The sequence below is a fragment of the Notolepis coatsorum genome (assembly GCF_963971535.1).
Source record: "Notolepis coatsorum genome assembly, chromosome: 19".
Classification (NCBI taxonomy): domain Eukaryota; kingdom Metazoa; phylum Chordata; class Actinopteri; order Aulopiformes; family Paralepididae; genus Notolepis; species Notolepis coatsorum.
In genome coordinates, this window is record NC_140183.1 from 40,667,056 (window position 1) to 40,694,330 (window position 27,275).

At 40.6% G+C, this 27,275-nt stretch overlaps 1 protein-coding gene across 1 annotated transcript; it reads right to left on the reverse strand.

Moving 5' to 3' along the window:
- Window positions 1-998: 998 nt before the first annotated feature.
- Window positions 999-27,275, reverse strand: rbm8a (RNA binding motif protein 8A). Its single transcript, XM_084335839.1, has 6 exons — window positions 27,145-27,275; window positions 26,536-26,595; window positions 26,330-26,407; window positions 16,256-16,392; window positions 1,632-1,768; window positions 999-1,145 (listed from the first exon to the last, which is right to left on the reverse strand). Exons 1-6 carry the CDS (start codon window positions 27,209-27,211, stop codon window positions 1,097-1,099), a joined length of 528 nt encoding a protein of 175 aa, XP_084191965.1. The 5' UTR covers window positions 27,212-27,275; the 3' UTR covers window positions 999-1,096.

The following is a 27,275-nucleotide window of genomic DNA, read 5'->3' on the forward strand; positions in this document are numbered from 1 at the left end:
GCCCCCATTAAAACAACCGACCAATAGCTGAGAGGAACCCGCTTAATCGACAGCCAGTTGCGCCAATGGTCGTCGTCGGGTGTTTTGACTGATGTTGCTCAATAGTCTAAACGCCAAATGAGAAGAGGAGTAGAAAACCTTCGTTTTCCAATTGGCTATAAAAAAGTAAAGGGCTAGGGGTTTTGTCATTGTAGCCTATGGGTGTCGTATGAAGTCCAGAGTGACAGGTGCTTTTGAGTTGACACAACGAACAGGGCGGAACTATTCTCTGGGTGAGGTCATCTGGGATGATATGGTCAATATCGCTTTTGGTGTCCTGTACATAAATAAATAATTGGGCCAAGTTTTGAAATGCATAAAAACCATTACACGGCTCTTAAATTTTTTTATTTTTTTCTCTCCCTTTTTCGTATAAAAGGATGCATGCTATTTTGCTATGCCCCATGCACACTGCTCATTCCATTTCAATGAGTACAATATAATCATATCATACTATTTTAAATGATTATTTTGTTATTCATATTACTCAACTTAAACATTTGGTAATAAACATTTAATTTGTAAAAAGTAGTTTGTGTCCCTAAAATTGTCCACGCCGTCATATTAGACAATGCAGGACAGATGCTTTCAACCTTTTCACTGCACCTTTTCACAACGTGCCCCTTTAAGAAAAGTCCACCCACTCTAGTAACAACAAAAAATCCTCTTCAGTGGCAGGAAATTCAATGGTTGAGCTTTGCTTACTTGCTCTGCCCAAGCTTATCATGTCCACCCTGACTGTGATAAAATATATTTTCAAAATATGTACATTTAACTATCGCAAATGTTCTTTAGACTAGTTTGTTGTAAGCTAATAAGAGAAGCTCAAAATGTCCAACCCATCATGGGTTGAAAGACACCCTATCGTTGTCCCAAAATGTCCACCTTATTGTGGGTTGAAAGGCACCCTATCGGTGATAGACATTCGTCATACACAGTATAAAATTCAACAGGACACATTCCATTTTAAAGTTTTATTTTCTCCAAATAATAAAAAACAAAAAGACACTCTTGTAGAAGAATACAATTTGACATGTAATGACATGACAAATGAGATCTAACGTCGCCTCCTGTCTGGACTTCTGCTGCGTCTTCGTCCACCACCCCTGTCAAAGAGACAACTTGTTACAGATGGTTTCAACTTGACGTAAAAAACAAACATTATTTAAATAGTTCCTACATGAAACTGCTCACAATAAGATCTATAAATTATCTTGAGCAACCGCATCATGGTTTCTGGAAAGAGGCGTTGCTTTTGCGTTTTTCAAATATATTCCTAGCAGTCATATCCAAAATGTGTATTTTTCATCCATTTTCTTTTTAAATTTAGGATGAACTACCTCTCAAGTGTTACAGGTATACAAATGCAAAGGGTCCGCTTCCCCCCTCAGCAATAACTGAATATATTCAATATGCTACACCAAGCTATTAGTTTCTCACAGCTGATTTTCAATTCCAATATTACAGCCGAAATCTCCTCCTTTATATTGAACCAGGGCACAAAGCAAATCACACAAAAGTGTGTCCACAGGTAAAGCGAGTGCCTGTGTTACCACTGCTGCCATGGTCCAACGTTAAGAGACTAAACTCACCTTCTCTTGCTCTTGGGCGGTCCTCTGACGAAGCCCCAGTCCACGCTAATAGGCTGGCCCATCAGGTCCTGGCCGTTCAGGCCCTCCATGGCTGCCTGAGCCTCTTTGTACGTCTCATACTCCACCAGTGCGTATCCCTGCGAGGAAACGGTTAACGGGATAACGTGAGTAGGTGAGTGAGTGGGTTTAATTAGTGAGTGATCTCGTTGCCAGGATGCACCAATACCAATGCTGGAATCGGATATCAGATGGAGAAACTTGATGGTGTCTTTTTGACACAGAAAAAATATAAGATTTCTCTAATGATGAAAAATGGATTAGATAAAATGTTTGTCCAGTGAACCCAAACAAGTGTCTTCAGAGATGGATTGGTATCTCTGTACTGGATCATACTTAGGCCTCAGTTTAATACTAATAATGGCATTATTAGTGGTGCAGGGGGAAGGCTAAGAGAATCATCAAGGACTCCAGCCACCCGAACAACTGCCTCTTTGAACTGCTGCGGTCAGGCAAGCGATACCGGAGTCTTAAGGCGAGCACAGAAAGACTCAGAAGAAGCTTCTATCCCCAGGCCATCAGGCTGCTCAACGAACAATAAACACTATGCAACAACCATCAAATGCACACAGCACACACATGCACACAGCACACACTCACTTTAAACAAACAACTCACTGCAGCACACACTGCAGCACACTTTAGAACACCTAAACACACTTTACACTTTATATTTATTGGTAAAGGATTTGCACTACAACTCGTACACCTTACTGTAAATTGTACCTAAATTGTACCTCATCCCATTTCTGCTCTGCACTATATAGTATTGTATATTAGTACATTGCATAGTATATTGTATGGTAACTCAGTTACTTCTATTCTGCATTGAACATTGTACATATATCTATACAACACTGACCTCTATTTTTACTTCCATTTTACATGCTATACTATTTTATTTCATACTTATCTTGTCTAACACAGTCTCTGGAGCGTAACAGTAAGAAGCATTTTGTATAAAAGTATTCTGTACTTCTGTATGACAACTATTAAAGAAACTTGAAACTTGATAGCACTGAAAAATATTGTGTGCATCCATATGCTTCATGATTGTGACTGTTTTAATAGTCCCTAATCTTCACGTTTGTGACTGGTTTGATGGTCCCTTTTCTAGATGATTCCTGCATGTGGGAAAAGTGAACACAAATATATAGAAGTTTTAAATTGAAAATCTAAATTGAACTGAGAGAACAAAAGCTGACAAAAGCAAACAGCTTTTATTAGAATATTTGTCTTATTGTATTTATTACCAAGTACATTTTTACATATACCAGGAACTACTTGGGCAGCCAGTCCAGCACCCTGGAACCAACTCCAGTTGCAATGCCAGTGCCTTGGTAGAGGGCGATAGCAGAAAAATCTTTTCCCCCATAACTTCACATGGATCCATGACAGTATACCTTCATATTATGCCTTCCAGCCCCAATTAAGATGGTGACGAATGAGATCAGCATCTAACATTGAAATTTAAACTGTTTTAATGCCTGCAACGCCAAGCATGTGATCATTTGATACTGTTGCCAGTGAGTAAAGCAAACGTTTCAGACAGGACACACCATTCTTGGTTCATAATCAATACAATGCTGCCACCTTGTGGCTTGGTTTAGTCGTGGTGTAAATCTACTGTATGGAAACACTGGAATACAGTGCCTAAAACTGCCTATCCACTGACTTCCATATTAAAGTTTTACAGGAAAAAAATCGCACCCATCTGTATTTTCACTGGGGGGGGGGGGGGGGGGGGGGGGTGATGATTTACATTGTCTTGATACCCCAGGGGCAGACTGTCCGTGAATCACACCTGGAAGTCAACTACATACCCCATTCTGTGTTTCTTTTAGTATATTATACCATGAATTCTCAAGTAGTGGGTCAGAGCCTTTATTGACTTCAACTGAAGAGAACCAGGCCTCCATTTGATAAGTTATTTTATTATTACTAGAGACTGGCCATTATTTCTAATGTGTCCTTCTCTAGTAGTATGTTTAATCATATTTTACTACAGTAATTTGTATTCATCCTATAAGGATTTATGGGTAAGGTCTACTCTATACTACTTGAATATAAGCTATACAGTAGCCTAGTGTATTTAGAGAATATAAGCTATACAACAGTAGCCTAGTGTATTTAGAGAATATAACTTATACAGTAGACTAGTGTATTTAGAGAACAACCTAACCTATTACAGGGCTCTACGCTAACCTTTTACCCAAAGAAATTTAGGAGCGCACAAAAATAGGAGCACAGTGAAAATATTTCAAGTAATTTTTTATTTTTTTTTATAAATTATATTTGTACTGTGCCTGCATGTGCAAACAGGAACGGGACACACATACCACCAAAGTCACTGGCCCACTCTGCGTGTTTGTATCTGCATGTGCAAACGGGAACGGGACACAGACATTTGAACTATTAAGTGATTAATGCCTACTGTGGCAAAGTTGTAGCCAACAACTAGGCCTAATAAAAAAGGCAGTGACATTGAACTACTGCTACAAAAATAACAGGCATTGTATGCATAAAAGGGGCTAAAGTTAAGTGACTATGTTTTGGCTAGTGTTGCTCTTCTAGAAAAATAATCCTTTCAGGATTGCCTATTGAAATACTATACACCTCCAGTACAGAAACATTGTTTATGAGTTTGCATGTCAGGTAGACCATTGATTGACAGTCGATTCTGCCAATTACATCACACCGCTTGCACCCACCTCTGCTGTTCTTACCACCAATCGGAAGCTCTCATTTGCCTTTTTACTTCTGGAAAGTCCGCCATTGCGCTACGCGAGACTTTTCCGAGACAGTAACAGTAAGTTAATGTAACTTATTCTAGTCTTTCCAATAGATTTTAGAACACCTAGATTTATCGATAGCAATATATAATATATATATGTAACGTTAATGCAACAAAACGAATGCCTTGCTTTATTAATCATAACGTTGATGCAGTAGCGTATGTCGTTGTGTTGGCTGTAACGGACATGAGAATAACTTAAACACTGTACACATAAAAATTGCGATAAAACATTTTCAAATCGATGCAGTTGAATTTTCCCCTTAGGATCGATGCATTGTTACTAGCGAAGCTCGATATTGGCTTTTTTACCGATACAGATATACCGATATTGTCCAACTCTTAATCTCCGATACAGATATCAACAGATACCGATATATGCAGGGTTTCCCCCCCCCCAAAAAATGAATAATTTCAGGTAATTAACATTACATATCTCTTGTGTGTAATTATCACAACATTATGCATACTTTGACAATAAATAAAAGAATAATTTGTTCTTACTTGCCTGGGTAAATAAAGGTTTATAAAAAAAAAAAAAAAAAAAAAAAAAGTATACAGATATTTTATGCCAATAATATCGGACATCCCTAATTGTTACACCCCTACACCAAAGTCACTGGCCCACTGTGTGCGTATGCTAACTTATCAGCCGTGTACCGTGTTCTCGACTGAGGTTGTAATCTTCACTCGCACACTCTTCACTCGCACACTGCGATTTTTCCGGTTCGCACCTAATCTAGACTAGTCTGTGCATAGCGACCGGCCCAGTGTTTTTTTCACAGAAGTCCTGGTGGAAATCCTGGGGAAAGATGTCCTCGCCACGCCGCCTGAGCTCGACTGATGCCATAGGGCGCCGACTTCCAAACCAGCACCAGGCCTAAAGCAGTGATCGACGGTTTACACCGCTACAAGGTAAAAGAGAGGCTGATTTATAAAGGGAAGCCAATTCTAATCTTCGAAGACTACTGAAGCCAATTCTAATCTTCGAAGACTACTGTCCCGAAGTAGTAAAACAGCGCTCACGCTACAGAGACGTCGTGGGGCCCCTGTATCAGCAAGGATTCAAACCATCGCTCCAGTTCCCTGCAAATCAGAACCAAGTACGGCACGAGGAAACATCTTCCATCACCTAAGGACGCCGCGGACTTCCTGAAGACCCGGATCAAATAGGCTCCGACACCAGCTTCACCAGATCAAGACGCGGTAGTAGCTTGATTTTGGGCCATTAGCATACCACTATGGCTAACACAGAGCGGTGTAGCACCTATTATTTCCTCGCACAAATATGGATGACTATGTGACGTTAGGTGTCGCCTGGAAGCCTATCTTTTTTTCGACATACGGGTTGGGGAGGGCCAGTTCTGTTCTGTATGACTATTGTATTGTTGCGGCACCTGCCATGGGCTGGGGTGCTAAGCGCCAGCTTTCCGTTTCAAAAGAAACAACCGTTGTTCAGTTTCTCCCCAATTTATGTTTAGGATATTTTTAATACGCTTAAAACATTTACGCGTGACACAAACGCCCACCACATCTTGGCTTATCGCCACATGGTGTTTTTTGTTTACACATTTAACTAACTGGGGTACCGTGACTACATCAGCCAAGCCCCGTCAGCTACATACTACTTTTTTTGTTCGCGAAGACGCTCTCCGATTGGCTAGCGTACAGCGAAGAAGAAAAGACCCTCCGACTGGTTTAGCTCCGAAGGGTCTCTTCCGCCTTGTACATATATTCTCTGCTTCGAAGTGGTTATGCTTAGGCATTCTTTCGAAGTGGTTATGCTTAGGCCCTCTTTCGACGTGGTTATGCTTAGAGTTGTTCCGATACTGATACCAGTAGGGCTGTCTTAAATACTTCGAAGCTTCGTTCAATGGGCATGGGATTCGAATATGAAAATAAAATTCGATTTAGCAAAAAAAAAGAAATAATAATTAATATATTCATATTTTTTATTTAATTTTTTTTTATAATCAACTCTGCCTCTCTTTGTTAACCTATTCATTGCTGGAGCTTATATCCATCCTTGTAGTCTCTCTGCCAGCTCTATTTGTCTATGGAGATGTTCACCTTCTTTGCAGGGCTATAACTTTTTAAATTGTATTGCTAAATTGACATTACTATGGCCCATTCAACATCAATCATCTATCGTTCAGGATGTAGGAACGTTTTACTTTTTCATTCACACAATAATACGGTCTAGAGTATAAATATGTTTTATCGTTTTCTGCAGTATTTCATAGAACGTGAGATATAGCCATAAATGCATATATTAGATCATCAAATGCAGTTTGATACCGATCTACGCCAGATTAAAAAATGTCAACTATACACGGTCCTAGACGTGTTGACTGATCATCTGCGGTTGACCGGAGGGGGGGGGGGGGGGTCGTTTATAATTCAATGACCGACGTTAAATGATTTATGTAGTATGGGTGATATATAGATCAGAGCAGTTTGTATCGAAAATAGTAAAGAAAAACGCTGAAACTCACCCTAGTCTCCTCTTACCGTTGGGTGATGAGCGTGGAGCAAAAAGATCGCTATTATGGGATGTTGATCTAGGTGATCCAGTTCCGGTTTGTATAATACTAATTAGGGGTGCACCGATGTATCGGTCGGGTATCGGTATCGACCGATAAGTGCAAAAAAAAAGACAAAAAAACGTTCACTCGCGACTAGGGATGGGTACCTTTCACATTTGAACCGATACCGGTACCGGTACCTGTGAATCGATACCGGTACCCAACGGTACCTTTTTCGGTACTTTAGTCTCAAGAAATGTAATTTACCTACCTCAGTCGTAAAAAAAAAAATCCAAACTTCAAATAACTACAATTTCGACAGTTTTCGGCTTGTCATTGCTCCGACTGCTTTGTTGTTGAATCAAGTCAAATCCTAGGTAAGCATATATTGTGCGTGTGAACGTTGACACGAAAAGAAAAAAGTAAAAAAAAAAAAAAAAAAAAAAAAAAAAAAAAAAAATTTGGTTTCTCACTTGATTCGATACTCTGTAGTACCGACGTGTTTCGGTTCGGTACCTCAAAAGTACCGAATTCGGTACCCATCCCTACTCGCGACCTGCACAACGCCGTCCCCAGTCCCCCACACACACACAAGCTACTGCATAAGTTACTACTTATGATTAACAAGGCATTCGTTTTGTGGCATTAACGTTATATAGTTAGTGTTACACGTTCAATAACATCAGCATATTATTTACCCGAACGTAGCAAGCATTACGCGTTCATACTAGCTCAGTTCCTTCCGTTGCTCATAGAGCCCTGAGTTTTACCCATTCTGCAATCTGTTAATAAAGTTTTCAATCAGACACATGTATAGAAAGGCTTTGTTTTATTATAACATTTGTTGCAGTAAAATCATTATGCCTCGTTTAAGTCATGCTGCAGAGCTAAACGTCGGCCGCGCCGCCGTTCTAGAAAACGTCTCGTCAAAATCAATGGCGGACAAAAGCGGAAGTAAAAAATGTATACGCGCTTGCCGATTGGTGGTAACAGCAGAGGTGGGTGCAAGCGGTGTGTGACGTAATTGGCAGAATCGACTCAATCAATTTCATTGGTTGAGAGCTCTGGTTGAGACAATAGTAACCAGCTGCAGCCCAGCCGGTAGACCATAATGGGAGAACTAGTATCTAGCTGCAGCCCTGCAGAACATACTGGGAGAGAGATAGTGCTATTTCTTGATGTTTCCTTTTTTTAAGTAAGTAAAGAGGCCTATGTTCATATCGGTGAGCACAATTTGTAACAAATATACAGTCGTTTCATAAAATATATATATATATATATTACAAAAAAAAAATAAAAAAATGTGTCACAAATATCGGTATCGGCCGATTGTGTTAGTTGAACAATCGGTATCGGTGGCAAATTTTCATATCGGTGCATCCCTAATACACGTCCAATCATGTTTGAGTTATGGCAACGGATCGATATGCACGGTGTCTGGATGTCTGGATAGAGTCCCGCGAGCGATAGAGAGTGGCCGGACAGAATAGGGGTCAGACTAAGCACTTCCGGCCACTTCCGGTTTTGGCAACTCGCCGATCAGCCACCAGGTGGCGGTATTGAAGCGTTACAGAGTTGAGCGGAGTCCTACAACACCAGCAAAGACTCCGTGGGTGAAATGTGAATTAGGCTTTGGCGGTATGACGGTATACCAGGGTATTTAGAAATCCTGACTATTGAAAAGCAATACAGTCAAAATCACAGATACAGAGTTTTAACAGTGGTTGGTTGTAGTGCACTGCACACACGCGCCAGCAGAGGGCGAGACCAGTCCTCACTATTGGAGCGAGCCGCAGAGCTGGTTGTCTACACACAGGAGGAGGGGAAACCCCGCTTCACTGGAAATTAAATGAGACGCGCTTACCGTTCCTGCGGGCTAACTGGCTATTCTGAGAGCTAACTGTTGTGTATGTGTATCACAACGGTGGTCACGCTTTACGGTAATGTTGCGACAGTGCTGTGAAAATACCGTAAAGCGCTGTGGTAACGAGTGTGTTGTTGTGGACTGGTGGAGCAAGCAAATAAACGGTAAAACGTTACGTCGCAGTCGGTGCGTTTTTGAATACACAATACTAACGTTACTAGTATTAGGGTGCTGCGGGGCTCCTGGCTACCATTCTGAGAGTTAACGTTAGTAGTACTAGGATGCTGTGGGCTTCTGGCTAGTGGCTACCATTCTGAGAGCTAATGATAGTAGCACTCGGATGCTGCGGGCTAACTGGCCATCTCCACGATTTGTTTACTTGGTAACACTTGGTAATACTTTCTTAAATGCCATCATCCCGAGAGAGGTGTTGACGGGGAGCTCTGATGGGTTCGCTTGCTGGTGTTATTAGCATTAGCTGAAGAGCTAACCGAAAGCTAGTTTTTCCTTTAACGTTACCTTGGCTAAAGTTGGGGCTATTCATAATCCAGCAATAATGGCTGCAGACCTGCAAGCAAAGTACAGCAATAGTGTTGGTCACGATACTGGAATTTCGACTTCGATACGATACCTTGAAAAGTATCGATACTATCGATACCCAAAAAAAATTATATATATATATATATATATATTTTTTTTTTATATACAAATTTTGCTTTTGTTGCTGGTTGATTCTCCTCAACTTCTCTCTGGTACTATAAGAGAAGATAAATATAACACTTTTAAAACCCTTTGTTTATCTTTAGATCACACATTTAAAAATAACTGTTCATCTCACTTCAATCATTTTTATTGCAAATGCAGAACATGGTATTTTCTCAAGCAGACAGATGTAAACACTGTAATCCGTGTTGCATGTACCTGACAAACTGAACTGAGAGAGAGAGAGAGAGAGGCTATGCTCGCATTGCTCAGAGCATTTTAGTAACGTTACATTTTCAACAAGATTGTTGCTATTTAAACACTTGATGGAAACGGGGTAACGTTAACCTTATGTCGACTGTAGTATTGTATAACCTCGACATAACGTTTAAACATTAACGTTACTCCGTTTCCATGCAGTAGTTATAAAAGTGGCCAGCTAAGCTAACGGAGCTAACGGCTAGCAGTAGCTAGCTCTAACGTTACAACGAATCAGCTGTTGATATTATGCGCCATCAGTAGACAACGTATCATACTAGAGTTAATGGTTTAATGCTTCAGTCAGTGACGTTGAAAGAGCAGCTGTCACGAACCTCTTTCATTTCGTTATGGAGATCCGCTGCACTGCTCTGCACTGCTCTGTTTACAAACTGAAGACGGCGACTGTGAGGGGGAGGGCTGGACTCGGAGCAGGCGGAGGGGCAAGCGCGCTCTGAAGAGCGCGTCAACAACTTGCTGTAGAACACTCGCCAGCTGGTACCGATTTCGGGAAATGAGTATCGAAGCAGTTTTAAATATTCAGTATCGATATGTATCGATACTTTGATATTTTTGACAACACTATACAGCAATCACTTTTTCACCAGTAAGGCATAAAAGAAAATATTGTTTGGTTCCTGTTGGTTGTCAGTTAAGGCCATGGGTAGGTAGGGAATTTATTTTATTACATTTTTTCCCACAGCGACTATGGATAGGGAATTTCTTTATTTAATTTAAATGTTCACGACAACATTGATGCATGTACTCTGCCAGCATGTTTAATATCCATAATACTAAAGGTTTGACTAAGATTTTTATGAAACATTATAAAAAAAAAAAAAAAAAAATGTAACTCATAAAATAAATTGGGTCGCACCTAAATTGGCAGGGTCGGTCGGCAACCGGAACCAAACAATTTTTTCTTTTAGGCCTAACGTTATATTGTCTTGTTTCCATCTAACGTTAGCTCCCGTTAACCTGATCGACCTCACCCATATTGGTGACAATGTTTAGGTTTTAGTGCCAAATGATAAGAGTCTGAGGCGGAGTCTCAAAAGAGACTGTTGAATATTTATTGTGCCAAAATCACAACAGAACCTCTACTACTAACTGACGTTACCGGAGCCTTCTGGAGTGCAACAACATATAGAGCCATATGGAATCCGCAATCACGGAATTGAGCAATAAAAATGGAATAAACTATAATTATTTTTTTTATTTTTATTTTTTTATGTTGTGGGACTTGTACAGCACTTTGTTCAACTTTGTCAGTGCTGTAAAGTTTAAACCTTTTTAAATCTTAGACAAACAAAACACTTAGCTTTCATGAAATATTGTAAGCCGTCATTTGAGGCTTTATAAAAGCAGCACAATGAACACAAATCTGTCAGTGCCGAGTCCGACCTCATCTTAAATAACAAACAGCATTGCTTGTTGTAGTTAACAAAGAGAGGCAGGTGATTTTGCAAAAATATAATTTTTATTTTTTTTTAATAATTGAATTTTATTTTCATATTCGAATCCCATGCCCATCGAAGCTTCGAAGTATTTAAGACAGCCCTATTAAATGGACTGTTATATCTTATTAAATTGTGGACATTTATTCATTCCCACTTATTAGACACTATTTCTGATGGTAAAATGAGCGTACAAAGCAAAATACAGAAATATTAAAAACGGAAAAAACTGGAAAAAAATTAAATGGAATTTGGAAAAAAATAAAACGGATTTCATATGGCTCTACAACATATAATGTCTGTGCGGAATCAATGTCCCAACAACCATTCCGTGGGTGAACTCATTGAGATAGTTGTCAATTAATGATACTACTAATCTATACAATCACCTGTTGTTGAATAAATACCATTACTTTATAGTTATTAGTGTTGTCACGATACTGGAATTTCGACTTCGATACCTTGAAAAGTATCGATACTTTCAATACAAAAAAAAAATTATAATTTTTTTTATTATAATATATATATATATATATATTTTTTTTTTTAACAAATTCTGCTTTTGTTGCTGGTCGATTCTCCTCAGCTTCTCTCTGGTACTATACGAGAAGATAAATACACTTTTAAAACCCTTTGTTTATCTTTAGATCAGAGAGAGAGAGCGAGAGCGAGAGAGATTTCTCCGGAGCTATGCTCGGAGCATTTATTAACGTTACATTTTCAACAACATTGCGTTAATAAATGCTCCGAGCATATCTCCGGAGAAATCTCTCTCTCTCTCTCTTCCTCCTCCCCCTCACAGCCGGGCAGCCCTGTCTTCAGTTTGTAAACAACGCTATTATTAGCTAACGTTAGCTTAATGCTAGCTAGCTGGCCACCTATTACTTCATGGAAACGGAGTAACGTCAAGCCGAGCCCACTACACCAGTACACGCATGAACTCGACACAACTACCCCGTTTCCAACGAGGAGGCTGCAGCAGCTTGTGTCTGTTGCTCTGAGCGAGGAGGAGGAGGAGGTGTCAGAGATTTCTCCGGAGCTATGCTCGGAGCATTTATTAACGTTACATTTTCAACAACATTGCGTTAATAAATGCTCCGAGCATAGCTCCGGAGAAATCTCTCTCTCTCTCTCTCTCTCTCTCCTCCTCCTCCCCCTCACAGCCGGGCAGCGCAGCCCTGTCTTCAGTTTGTAAACAACGCTATTATTAGCTAACGTTAGCTGTCGTTCCTCCGTTAGCTTAATGCTAGCTAGCTGGCCACCTATTACTTCATGGAAACTGAGTAACGTCAAGCCGAGCCCACTACACGCATGAACTCGACACAACTACCCCGTTTCCAACGAGGAGGCTGCAGCAGCTTGTGTCTGTTGCTCTGAGCGAGGAGGAGGAGGCGGCGGAAGGGCAAGGCTCTGGCAGCGCGTCTGTCTGTCAACAACTTGCGGGAGCAAGCCAGCTGGTACCGATACTGCAGAAAGTATCGGTACTTCGGGAAATGAGTATTGAAGCCGTTTTAAATATTCAGTATCGATATGTATCGATACTTCGATATTTTCGACAACACTAATAGTTATTACTATAAAACAGTATATATAAAACCGTAGCTGTAAGAAAAAAAAGAAAAGTTCTATAATTTATATAATATAAAAGAAAATCATGCAGGTGCGTCACTGCCTGCTGTTCTAACTCGCTAGGATGGCAGACGGACCTCTGCACAGCGTCCTCTTCTGACGTGGCGGTCTAATTGAACTAGGTCAAAGTCACATGACCTATACTCTGAGCGAACCATGGGAGGTAACGGACCTATGGACAAGGTATCACTAAATCTCAGATTATTCTTTTTAAATCAGATTTTCTTTCTCTTGAAAACTAGAAACGCCAAGGAAATCATTCAAATAACCTTTGACACAAATGATCAAAACAAGGTGAATTTCCCTATTGGGATTGAAGTACAAACCTAACTTTCACCAATCTTCACTTTAAAAAAAAATATATATAAAAGGTTACTCTTGATCAAACAAAGATGAATGTCCCTATTGAATCTTAAAATAGACACTTCAAGGATTAATTTAAAAAAAACAGGGTGAAAAAAAAATCCACCCTAGTATGCAGGTGGACCTATGTTTCCAGCTAGACTATAGTGGCTGTTCTGTATAGTTTAATAGGAGCCTAATACTGCTCTTCTAATTTAAGGCTCACAATGACCTGTAACAATGAAATAGTATAGGCATATTATACATTTCCCGAATCCTTATGGTCCTGAGAGTGTTGTAGATATTGTATTTTGTGTCTCTGTTGCTCCTAGATGACACAAGGCTAAAAGATAGTATATCATTTAGGCGAAAATAGTGTAAAAATGTGTATCGTTGACTGTTCAAAGAGCTCCAGTGACCTCTATATTGGTCAGAAAGATTCACATCTTAGCTTGAATGAAAGATGACAGTCCCCTTTAAAATGATACCAAACACAATATTGTGAAAAATTGAAAGATGTCCTCTACGGGAGTCTAAACAGGATATGCGCCAGCATCTGAAATGCTATTTCCTGAGGGGGTGGGTATACTGCATGACTTGATAATTATGATAAAGCTACCACTCTGGAACAGCTATCATACCAAAATATCATCTACAGACAGATCTTTGAACATTTTTTATGTACGTTTATTCACCCTGAGTGGCACCGACAAGTGAAATGTTGGCCTCTGGCCCATGGACTATATAGTTTGAGATTAGGGATGCCCCGATCAGGTTTTTTTAATCCACGATAATAGCCCTTTACTGGAATACACAAAACACGTAATTTTTCAGCTGATTTATGAATAGTTTTCAAATAAACGCTAGATTATCGATAGTATATGTACTTATGCAAGCGGACACACACTGCGACGATAGGAACATCTGATTAACCCAAGACTGGTAACATAGAGTCCTTACCTCAGATCAGATGTTCTGCAAAAAGATTATTCCAATTCCTGATCGCCATTCCAAATATTGATCGCGTTTATTGATCCAACGTTATAGCACCAAAATACATAATCGAAAGCTGCTCCGAGCCTCCCCAGTGAATGTGGTAACACGATACTGCTTGCCCGAGATGGGAAAACCCAGGGCCGGAGTTTTTCTCTGATGCAGTCCCATCCAATTATGTGCAATACCATCCGTGAGACGATAGGCGGCGGTATTTGCCCTTTTCGAGCTCAGACCCATTCCCAATGATAACGTCAGGCTGGATGGATGAAAAATGGATAGATATTGCTAATAAAAGAAATAAAGATTAAAACCCAAGTTCTCGGGTCTTGGCACTCAACGCATGGCGAGTAGAGATGTTCCGATACAATTTATTGCTTCCCGATCCGATACCTAAGCGTTGGGTATCGGCCGATACCAATACCAGTGCATACATTAAAAAAATATATATTATATAAATTATAAAACTTATTTTTTTTCTTTTACAGCTACTGTTTTATATACTATACTGTCTTTTAGTAATAACTATAAAGTAGGGGTGCACCGATATGAAAATTGGCCACCGATACCGATTGTTCAACTAACACAATCGGCCGATATCGATACTTGTGGCAAAAAATAAGTATTTGTATTATTTTCTTTTAATTTTTTTTTTTTATGAAACTACTGTATATTTGTATGTGTATGTTTGTATTTGTAGGCTTCTTTACTTACTTAAAAAAAGGAAACATCAAGAAATATGTTTATGGTATCACTATCCCTCTCCCAGTACCGTCTGGCGGCCTGCAGAGGGATACTATTTTCTCAACCAGAGCTTTCAACCAATGCAATGGAACCATTCTGGCGGCCTGCAGCGGGATACCATTCTCTCAACCAGAGCGTTCAACCAATGCAATGGAACCATTTTGATTGACAGTCGATTCGGCCAATTACGCCACACCGCTAGCACCCACCTCCTGCTGTTCGATCGGGGCATCCCTAATTCCGTGGGTGAACTCATTGATGTCAATTAATGATACTAATACTAATCTATACAATCACCTGTTGTTAAATAAATACCATTACTTTATAGTAGGGGTGCACCGATATATCGGTCGGGTATCGGTATCGGCCGATAAGTGCCTTGTTGACTGCTATCGGCCTATAAGCTCAAATGTGCCGATAGCAGTCGCCGATAAATCATCATCAATTTGTGTAGCGTCAAAAGGCAAAAAAAAATTCACTCGCGACCTACCTGCACAACGCCCGCCGTCCCCCACACACACACAAGCTACTGCATCAAAGTTACGATTTATGATTAACAAGGCATTCGTTTTGTGGCATTAACGTTATATAGTTAGTGTTACACGGACAATAACATCAGCATATTATTATTACCCATAGCAGCAAGGCATTACTCAGAGTCCGTTCATAGCCGGGAGGCAGAAGACTAACGTTACTGGTGAAAATGTGATTTACGATGGAATACTCCTTTGCCAACTTGCTTGCTTGCAGGTCTGCAGCCATTATTGCTGGATTATGAATAGCCCCAACTTTAGCCAACGTAACGTTAAAGCTAAAACTAGCTTTCGGTTAGCTCTTCAACTAATGCTAATAACACCAGCAAGCGAACCCATCAGAGCTCCGTGTCAACACCCCTCGCTCGGGACGATGGCATTTAAGAAAGTATCTGCTGTTAAAATGACAAATGGCATTGACACTTTAATTCACGGTCAATTAAAAACATGTTTGTTTTATAATGCTCACTCAGTAGACTGCACGTGTTGTTGATAAATTACGTCATATGGTATCGGAGGCTACCATTTCGGCGTACTCGTCGATACCAGCATTTTAGGCAGTATCGGAGGCATTTCAGATACTGGTATCGGAACAACTCTAATGGCGAGTTAACCCGACTAATCTCGTGGTTGGCACTGAAGGGGTTAATACTCTCTCCCATGCCATACAATTAGAAAAAAGCCACAACTCTGTGGCATTTAACCCTATGAGGATGTTTGTCTCACCTTGAGGTAACCGGTCCTGCGGTCAAGGTTCAGATGTAAATTCTTGATCTCTCCAAACTCCGCAAATTTGTCATGGATGTCCTCCTCTGTGGCCTCCTCGTGGACTCCAGTTACAAACAGGATCCAACCCTCCACAGCTACAAAACAGATAAGAAGCACGATGTGAAACAGCATCCATATCCATACCCTTGTTTGACACATTGTTATTCACAGAAATGACCCGGGGGTGTTGCACATGCAGGGCTCCACACTAACTTTCTTCCCCCAAGGCATACATTGTACAATGAAATGTAAGTGAAACATTTAGATGGCTTTAGACTATTTCAAATATAGCTAATGAATTTAAATATTTATCATCATCAACTATCCAGTTGATGTAAACTCGCCCAGAGGACTGCTCTGCTGTGAGTGTTTTGGGGCTTAGTTAGCAGCTAGTTTAGGTTTTCACCATAACTTGAGCATACAGGGATGGGCGGTGGTCGAGGATGCAAAGCATGTTAATACGCATTGGACCCATTGGCAGTCTTAGTCGCATATTGGATATCAGTCTTCACCAATCCAGAATGCTCCCACATTACCAATTAAGGCACTTTTTGGCAAATATAAGACTGGGACACGTGACGTTTTTGAATCCGACACAGGGCCGAGCTTTGAGGGCCGACGCAGCCGAGCTCTCGAGACGGAGACACAGAACACATTTAGTAAGGGAAATATATGAAAATGTGCAAATTAAATCCTTACCAATCAATTTCTTCACTAATATGTTTGTAAAGATGTGTAGTAAGATGTATTAAAAAGTTGAAGTTCAAATCCTGTATGTTTTTTCGTAACAACTGCTCAAAGTTGAGGTACCGAATACCGATTTTGGAAAAATCTAAAATGTTCCGTTTGGCCATGGGTAACTTGTGAGGGGTCAAACTAGGGGTTTATGATTCCGAGTTGATTGCAATCATGTATTTTTCACTAAAATCATTCCTTGGTTGAAAAAACCATGCAGATACGACTCGCTGGATTTTCAAAATAAGAGTATAGCAATATACCAATCTTTTTACGTTGCATCGATCCTATTTGATTATTGATAATAGATCGATATATCGATCTGGATCGATGTATCTTCCCACCCCTACTGGATAGAACAGTGGTAGCCAACACTTATGATTTGTGATTGATTGGTTAATTATGAAATGTTAATCTTAATCTTGTTTTTGAGAAAGAGTATTTGAATACTCGTTCGGAAACACCAAGGAGTATTCAAAGCCTGTAAGGTATTCGGGACAGCCCTACCCTAAATATATATGTTTTAATAAATTATCTGCATTTTAAACTTAACGCTGACTCAATTCAATCAGATTTATTTATATAGCACATTTAACATGACACGTGTCAACCAAAGTGCTGTACAGAGGGTAGATACACAGATACATATTGACAACAATCACACTCTGTTTTATGGGAGGGCACACAGGCAAACACATATGCTGAGTCAGTGAACGGGAAAGGCTAGTAGGTAGAAGTGGGTTTTGAGCCTCGATTTGAAGGCATCTATCGAGGGGGCGAGCCTAATGGAGGTGGGGATGCTGTTCCACAGTTCAGGGGCTGCGATAGCAAAGGCACGGCCCCCCCTGCGCTTGAGGTTAGACCTCCGGACTGTCAGGAGCCTCTGATCGGCTGACCTGAGGGACCTGGTGTTGGAATTCCTTCAGTCCACTCAAAAGTATGCTAATATTCCATATGATGTTTATGATATCAATTGAATTTTTGGAAAAAAAATAGTATTATATAGTAATAATAACACATGGCGATATACTAAAAAGCTATAATTTTTGGCTGGTAAAACATCTGCCTGGCTGGGCATAACAAAATATTGTTTGTTTCCTGTTGGTTGTCAGTTAAGGCCATGGGTAGGTAAGCATTTTTTTTTTTTTTTACCACGGCGACTATGGATAGGGAATTTCTTTATTTAATTAAAATGTTCACAACTACATGGATGCATGTACTCTGCCAGCATGTTTAACATCCATAATACTAAAGGTTTGACTAAGATTTCTATGAAACTTTATTAAAAATTTTTTTTTAAATTGAATACTTTATTTATATATATTATAAACTCAAAATATATTGGGTCGCACCTAAATCGGCAGAGTCTGTCGGCAACCAGAAACAAACCCATTATTTTTTTTAGGCCCTGGTAGTTTTTTTTTTTAATCTACCAGCCACCTTGGCTGGTAAGCCAAAAAGTTAATTTTGTTCCCTGCAATAGATAAACATTGTGTATGACAAAATAAATATGGGCCGTTTTAAATTGTGTGAATAGTTGTTGTGAGTACTCGCACTATGTTTCAATATAATCCGTTTTACCATTCATTCATTATAAACACAGACGTAAGGTGTCCACCGCGCTCAGAACGTCAAATTCTATCAACTCTTTTTTTTAAGCTCCGGCCAAAATGCGTGGTGACGTGTTGACCAATTTCGGTAGGGGATCCCAATGATACATCAATAAAAACGTACTGTCAGTTCATGTCCAAGGGATATGTCCACGCGCACAGCAAGTATCACCAGTTTCTTTTTCGATGTCGAGATTCATTTGGGGTGTGACGCTGCTGCAGCGCGAGCTGTGGTTTGCTGGGCAGGAGCTGCAGCTGGATTAGCGTATCGCTGCGTTGGGAGGCGGAGATAGTCATTGTATTCGGCAAATCACGCAACGTTTAGATTTCAGTGAACCCCACATGATAATGTTGCCGTCTCTCTCTAGTCAGTAGTGCCAAATTTCTCAGTTCTTCGCTTGATATAATTAATACAAATGTTCAATATAACGGAATTTGTTAGCTCATAAAAATGTGATTTTAACAGACTGCTGTTTAATGTCGGGCCGACTGCCCACAGACTTCGCATATTTGATTTCAAGTCAGCAGCAGCACGTGAGTCGATCGACAGGACTCATTTTATTTGGAATATAATGTATACGCAAAAGTTTTAAGTTAAAATATTATAAATCGACATGCCTTGAGGATGTCATTCTTTATATAGCCTGCCTATCAATTGTTTTTAAGCTCAATAAACTGACCGGAATTTCTCCCATTTGTCCGGGAGATTCTTCAAATACCTCGCGTGAGCCATTTAGCAACGTAGCATTTATTTTTTAGCAAGAAACAAAGTGCAATAAACTAAAACGGACACATTGTTCTGCCTCTCACTTGTTGATGAAACAAAAACAACATCAACACAATTTACCACCAAGAGCGGATAGTTTAGTCTCACAAAAATATCTCCGATGTTGTTAGCAGTTAGCTACATGCTAATGTGAATGGCATTCTCCAAGTATATAGTTAGCATCGAGGCTATTAACGTTAACACTAGTAGAAATGGATGAAAACTTTATTTAACAGATTGCAGAATGGGTACAATACAATACGGCTCAATACACACAATTGTTAAGGGTATGCAGACTGTTGTAGTTTGGACTGGGCTCCTTATAATAATAACTTGACAACACATGAGCTTAGTTGGTAGCCGCAGCTACTTGGGACAGCTCTGCTGTAAACACTGGAAATAACTAGGGATGCACGATAATTATCGGGCCGATATCAGCAATTATGACGTCATCCGATCCGATAACGTTATTGATAGCTCCGATAATATATAATAAATCTTTTGGTTAAAAGAAATCCGGTGTGGGTGGATTTGGATGAAGGGCGCTTGTTTTTATTATAGCCTCCTCCCATTTTGCCAGTACTGTGGTACGACTGACAGCGTGTGGTTTAGGAACAGAGTTTTTCACAAATCCAGCGCTCCCTTTCTTGGCTGTGACGTAGTCACGTTACATTCGGAGGCAGACAGTCGATCTGCCAATTACGTCCCACCGCTTGCACCCACCTCTTCTTACCACCAATCAGAAGCTCTCGTTCGTTCATTTACCTCCGGATTGTCGGCCACTATTCTACTCGGAGCTCAGGCTAATAACGTTAGCTCCCCGCCAGCCACATTGACAAGTACCAGCGCTTATACATTACTGGCAAATGTCTTGTTGCACTTGAGCATTGTCAGCATCGACTTTAGTAAAATAGACCCAGACTTTTGAACGTTTCGTTCTGTCCGCCATGATGAGAGCAGAGCTGTCTGTAGGCAGCACCCGTGTGTGTGTGCGTGTGTGCGTGTGTGTGTGAGCACAGCCCGCTCCTCGCGCAGGCAGAGACACCGAGGCAGGAGAGATATAGAAAACGGCCAACAAGATTAGTTTGAGACGTTTAAATTCCTAAAAAAAAATCCATAATTTCACGAGTACCGATAGCAGTACCGATGACGTCGGAGCTTATAAATACTAAAAAATATATATATATATATACATTTAAAAGAAATTATAATACAATAAATATCGGTTATCGATATCGGTTATCGGCTTGGAGCATAAAGTTATCGGTGTCAAAAAAATCAATATCGTGCATCCCTAGAAATAACAGGGCTCTACAGTGCGACCATATTGCTCGCATATGCCCCTAGAAATATGCGTGTGCGAAACGGAAAAATCAATTACTCGCACGCTGTGCGACTCATGATTACAGCCTCAATCGTGCTTTTTTCTCCGCTATAATCGTTCAAAAACTACAAGTCCCACATTGCACTCAAGCCAACGGTCCAATCACAGTAGAGTGACGTGACTGGTAAAAAAAAAAGGAAATGACCAATCGGAAGCTCTCATTTTCTCTTTTACTTCCCGAGAGTCCGCCATTCTGATATGCAAGCGTTTTCTGAGACACAAGTAACATTAAGTTAATGTAATATTCTAGTCTTACCAATAGCAATAGATTTGAGAACACCTAGATGTATCGATAGCAATAGTAATATAACGTTAATGCAACAAACCAATGCCTTGCTTTGTTAATCATAACGTTGATGCAGTAGCGTATGTCGTTGTGTTGGCTGTAACGGACATGACAATAACATAACGTGTACACATTAAAATTGCGATAATCGATTCTAACATTTTCAAATCGATGCAGTTGAATTTTCCCCTTAGGATGCATTGTTACACCCCTACACCAAAGTAGTTACTGGCCCACTGTGTATGTGTGTACAGCTAAATTGGCTAGTGTTATCAACACGCAGAGGTGGGCAATAGGGTCCAGCTGCAGCACCGGACGGCCAGAGTGCAAGCGGTGTGACGTAATTGTCAGAATCGACGTCAATCAATGGTCTACCTGACACGCAAACTCAGAAACAATGTTTCTGTACTGGAGGTGTACAGTATTTCAATAGGCAACCCTGAAAGGATTATTTTTCTAGAAGAGCAACACTAGCTCCCCCCTCTACTGATGGCCCTGGTGGTAATGCCAGTGTCTCCTTTTTGTTCAATGTCACTGCCTTTCTTATTAGGCCTAGTTGTTGGCTACAACTTTGCCACAGTAGGCATTAATCACTTAATTAATAGTTCAAATGTATGTGTCCCATTCCCGTTTGCACACGCAGATATACACACACACAGTGGGCCAGTGACTTTGGTGGTATGTGCTATTGCACAGATGTGTGTCCCGTTCCCGTTTGCCCATGCACGCACAGTACAAATATACATTTATTTATAAAAAAAAAAAAAAAAAAAAAAAAAAAAAAAAAAGGGTACTTGAAATATTTTCACTGTGCTCCTAAATATTTTTGGGTGCTCCTAAATTTACTTTGTGTGCTCCTAAATTTTTTCATTTAGGAGCACATGTGCTCCTTGGGAAAAAGGTCAGCGTAGAGCCCTGAATAACCGTGCGTGTTACACATGAATAAGCAATCTGAGGAGGACGCAGCCGATATCCTCCATATGGCCGGTTGGTGTCGGGAGACAGCAAATTATATTAATTATAGCGCGATATTGCAAGTGACTCCCAGAAATAGTTCTGATGTTTGGACTAATGGACGGAGTCGAGGTCCAGCCAGGGGAGAATTTGACGTCGGTCTCTACTGCGCATGGGCATGAACGGCTCCGTATCTGATCTGCGCAAACTACATGGCACTGTTGTCGGCGATTTTTCAAAACAAAAACACCCTTTCAGCGTTGCCGCTAGGAAAACGCGTTTTCCTGCCAAAACGGCATTTCCTTTTAACCCATTCTCCGCCAATCACGTGTTAAGGCAGGTTTCTCCGCCATGCGTTGTCTGCCAATCACGCCGTAAGGCGTGTTTGAGATCAATATTTCATATTTTCGTCATGGTATTCATATTTCACCCACGGAGTCTTGGCTGATGCTGTCTGAGCCATCACAACTCTGCAACGCTTCAATACCGCCACCTGTTGGCTGATCGGCGAGTTGCCAAACCGGAAGAGCCCATTGGAGCTCGGTCCGTCCGGCCACTCGTTTATCGTCCCGAGGCTCAATAGACACCATCGATATGGATCTTTGCCATAACTCAATAATCAACATGATTTGGACGTGTATTAGTAATATACAAACCGGAAATGGATCGCATCGATCAACATCCCATAATTGAGATTAGTTTGCTCCACTCTCATCGCTACGAGGAGACTGGGGTGAGTTTCAGCGTTTTTCTTTATCATTTTCGATACAAACTGCAATGATCAATATATCACCCATACTACATAAATCATTTAACGTCGGTCATTGAATTGTAAACGACGCCCCCCCCCCCTCCGTTCACCCGCAGATGATCAGTCATGACGTTTAGGACCATGTACAGTTGAATTTTTTTTTATAGCATGGATCGGTATCAAACTGCATTTGATAAGCTAATATATGCATTTATGCCTATATCTCACGTTCTATGAAATACTGCAGAAAACGATAAAAACATATTTATACTTTAGACGGTATTTTAGTATGAATGTGTGAATGAAAAAGTAAAACGTTCCTACATCCTGAACGATAGATGATGTTGAATGGGCCATAGTAATGTCAATTTAGCAATACAATTTAAAAAGTTATAGAGCCCTGCAAAGGTGGTGAACATCTCCATAGACAAATAGCGCTGGCCAGGGGAGGAAACTAACTTTTTGGCTTACCAGCCAACTGGCGAGTATCTGATTTTTTTTACCAGCCAAACAGATTTTTTACCAGACAAAAAAAATCGCTAATTGTGATAATTACTTCTTTGTACGTCTTCGTCTAAATTGATTTTCAATCATAGTAAATTAATCACACTGTCTCTACTCTTCAAAATATTACATCATTAAATCACATATTAACATCACATGGCATATATTAATTACAGCTAACATTTAATTAATGTTGAAAACCTTTCATAACTCTCACACAAGAAACTTAGCTACATTTCCCTTTTGGGGGGGGGGGGGGTAGTTTGTTGTGTACTTTAGACTGCTGCATGCTTGTTGACAATACATGCTTTTTGGGCATTGCTGATCTGCTGTGTTTTCTGATTAAAGTCTGCTGCACTGAACACTTAGCACTATAAATAATGACTGCATTGGTCTATTTTAATTATATTTCAATAGTTTAAATAGACATAGTAGATTCATAATGAATCATCATATCACCAAACATAAACGCACCATGTCAACATGTTCTGCATTTCCACAAAAGAGGCCTTACACAGAATGTTTGTGTAGTAAAGGCAATGGAATGAATGAATGAAAACTTTATTTAACAGATTGCAGAATGGGTACAATACAGTACGGCTCAATACACACAATTGTTAAGGGGATGCAGACCTGAAAAAGACGTTTGTCTTGTTTCCATCAGGGTCCCCCGGTTGCTATGTATAAATTATATGTATAGATTATCATATCAACACATAGTGCTGTGTCTTATTACTGAATGTTATAAAGAAGTCACAATGGAACAGTAATATCATGCTTTTCAGTAGTGTTTTACCAACTACCACTGCACACAAATTAGGCATTTTCTTTTGAAAGTGGTTACCAACGGTTACAGGCAGCCATACTGGAAGAAACAGAACAACACAGACTTTACAGTTTGTGTTTAGCCTATAGGTCAGATATACAGGCCTCTATTGTTAGGGCTCAACTCATTGTGAAGTAAAGTATCTTAGAATTATCTAACCCTAACTAACCATACTGTCATGCACGACTTGTCCTAATAAACTAACCTACACTGTAGCACTCAACACTTTGATGAACATTGTTACTCAGCTGATAGAGTTGTGCCCTTCCTGATAACTTGTCGTACAGAACTTGTAAGTCGCTTTGGATAAAAGAGTCAGCTAAATGACTAAATGTAAATGTAAATGTAAAACATGAAAGAGGGAACTATTCTGGACTGGGTTGGGCTGAACTGGGCAGTGAAAGATGCTGGGTTGGGCTGGTCTAGGTTATACTGAATGATGAATTGAAAATGGGGGACCCTGATGTAAACAAGACGGAAGTCTTTCTCTGGTCTGCATCCCCTTAACAATTGCATGTATTGAGCCGTACTGTACCCATTCTGCAATCTGTTAAATAAAGTTCTCATTCATTCATTCATCACAGCTCAACTACAGGAATGTGTGTCTGACTCTTAAGGAAATATTCATCAGAAATATTCATCAGAAAGGGGGGACATGATGGAGGGAATGGAAAGAGCAGGTTTGACAGGAGCAGGGTTGAAGGGCATATTGGAGTGTGGAGGAAGTGGACAAGGCATTAAGCAAACAGGACTGAAATGGGGGACCCTGATGTAAACAAGACGAAAGTCCTTCTCTGGTCTGCATCCCCTTAACAATTGTGTGTATTGAGCTGTACTGTACCCATTCTGCAATCTGTTAATAAAGTTTTCAATCAATCAATCAATCAATCAATACTGGGTTGGGCAGTGAAAGAACCAAGCATTTCACTGTAATGTAATAGCTAAATAAAACAACTTGAACTTGACTTGTTACATTTGCACTCTGGTTGTATGCCAAATGTATTCTGGTTGTACTGTACTTGTGCTGTAAGATGACAATACATTGGAACCGAATCGACAACGCTAGGGGTTCAGCAGGTGTATTCTGAATGCCAAGTATGACAACATCACCGTTGTGAAGGGCATATGGGCGAGTGGTGATATGGGGGGAACCCCGGTAATAATAAAATGTCACTCGGCTGCATTTAAGCAAAGCCGCTCAGTATAGTCGTCCACTATGTTGAATGCGCGTTATGGTAGCTTGTTACATGCTAGGTAGCTAGCCGGCTAATGCTGGTTGACTTGTCATTCTCATCCGACTCGAAGGAGACGCGTCGCGTGCTGTTGTTCGCCCCCATGTCAGACCGCACTGATATCCGAAAGCGACGACTCTACATGCAATTATTTTCATCCACTGATGTGTTTTTGTAAGTTTGTCTACGTTGTCAAGCCGGCTGCCGGTGGCAGGAGTTTGTAGGTCTGCGCGCAGTGGTCTGTCCACTTCCCCTAGATGGGCGGCATCTTCTAGAAAATGAGTGTTCATTGGAGGAGCTTAGAGCGCATCTGTACAACGATGATGTTCATTGGTTATGGTCTGATTATTATGTGGCGCAAATGGGAGGAATCAAGGGGGGAGTCAGAGTTCGGTTTGTGCCAGTGAGCGAATCAGCAGATTGCAGAATGATTTTTTTGTTTTGTTTTGTAATTACTAATACTCGCCAGACTGGCGAGTGCTCTTCATGAATTACTCACCAAACGTAAAAAATACTCGCAATTGGCGAGTAAAGTGGCCTAATTTCCTCCCCTGGCGCTGGCAGAGGATGGTTTAGGATGATCAAAGTGGTGGCAGAGAATGGGTTAACTTGGACATGCAAACATAATCATTCGAAAATACAATGTTGCTGTTCCCCCAGTGTAACCATGGCCTAAGGCCTCTGTCCTGACTCCACACCTCCCCCTTGTATCCTCCCCCCTCACCTGTTCACCCCTCACCTGACCCACCCGCTTTCTCCCAGAAAGCTCACAGAATGGGTGGATGTTTGATCCTGCTCTTGGTCAGGGAAAATCCTAGCTACAATGCTACATGGACATCATGCCATCTACAATTAACCACACATTATAGCAAATTATACTGTGAAAAAGTTAAGTTATATTTCAAAATTGTTTCATCATCCAGCCCCATTACCTAGGTAATTAAAGTCAGTTGAATTGACACTTTCACAGCAGGGTGAACTTACATCTCTGAGGGCCAGGCTCATCTCCGTCCTGCTCCACGGTGTCATAGTCCTCTTTGATCCTGGACCTGGCTCCCTCCTCTGGGAGCAATACCAAGAGACACAACATTCAAATCAGTAATCACAGATGACAAAACTATATTGCTTACAGTAAATCATTAAGCCCGATTTTAGTGTGGGAACAACCATGAGGGGAAAAAAAAACTCACCTGAGCCAAAGCCCCTTCCCTTCCTCTTCTTCGCCTTCTCTTTCAACTTGTGGATGCTCTCTGGGCAAAGAAATGATGAAACGTGGTTACAGGGGGTACACTAGCAACAGGAGCAAACACAGCAACGAAGGTCGAATTTCGGAATTATGCTATGATTTGTTTGAACAAAGGGCAATTATATGTAACGTTCAGTTAGCATGAACACCTGGCTACTACGCGGTCACCCAAATGTAAGTTAGCGCGTTAGCTGGGAAGCTAATGTTGAAGCTAACGTTCGTCAAACCTCATTAGTTAAACAAATAATTTGACCGTTGAGCAGGGTAACGTTATCACATGATACTCATACGAACAAAACGTGTTCACCCAAGTCTGGAACTCGTGGTCAATGGCAATCATAAGTTAGCCTTAGCATTAGCTTGCACGCTAGCCAGCATGATTGAGAGCAGTGGTGTCTTAGTTAGCCTAGCTAGCCGAACGAGCATTTTGTTAGGCCCGCCATCATTCTATGATTTGCTTAGCCTCTAGCTGAGGATAACCAAACGTATAGTGTGAATGCTTAAATTGTAAAAACAAGAAGAAAAAAAAAGTCAACACAAGCATCAGTTTTACCATCACCGTCCTCATCCATGGGAAAATCCTCGCCTCCGGCTTCGTGAAGATCCAGTACGTCCGCCATTATGTCTGTGTTTGTGGCTGCCCGAGTGCTGCTGCGTGAATGATATAGGCTGCGTGTGTTTAGT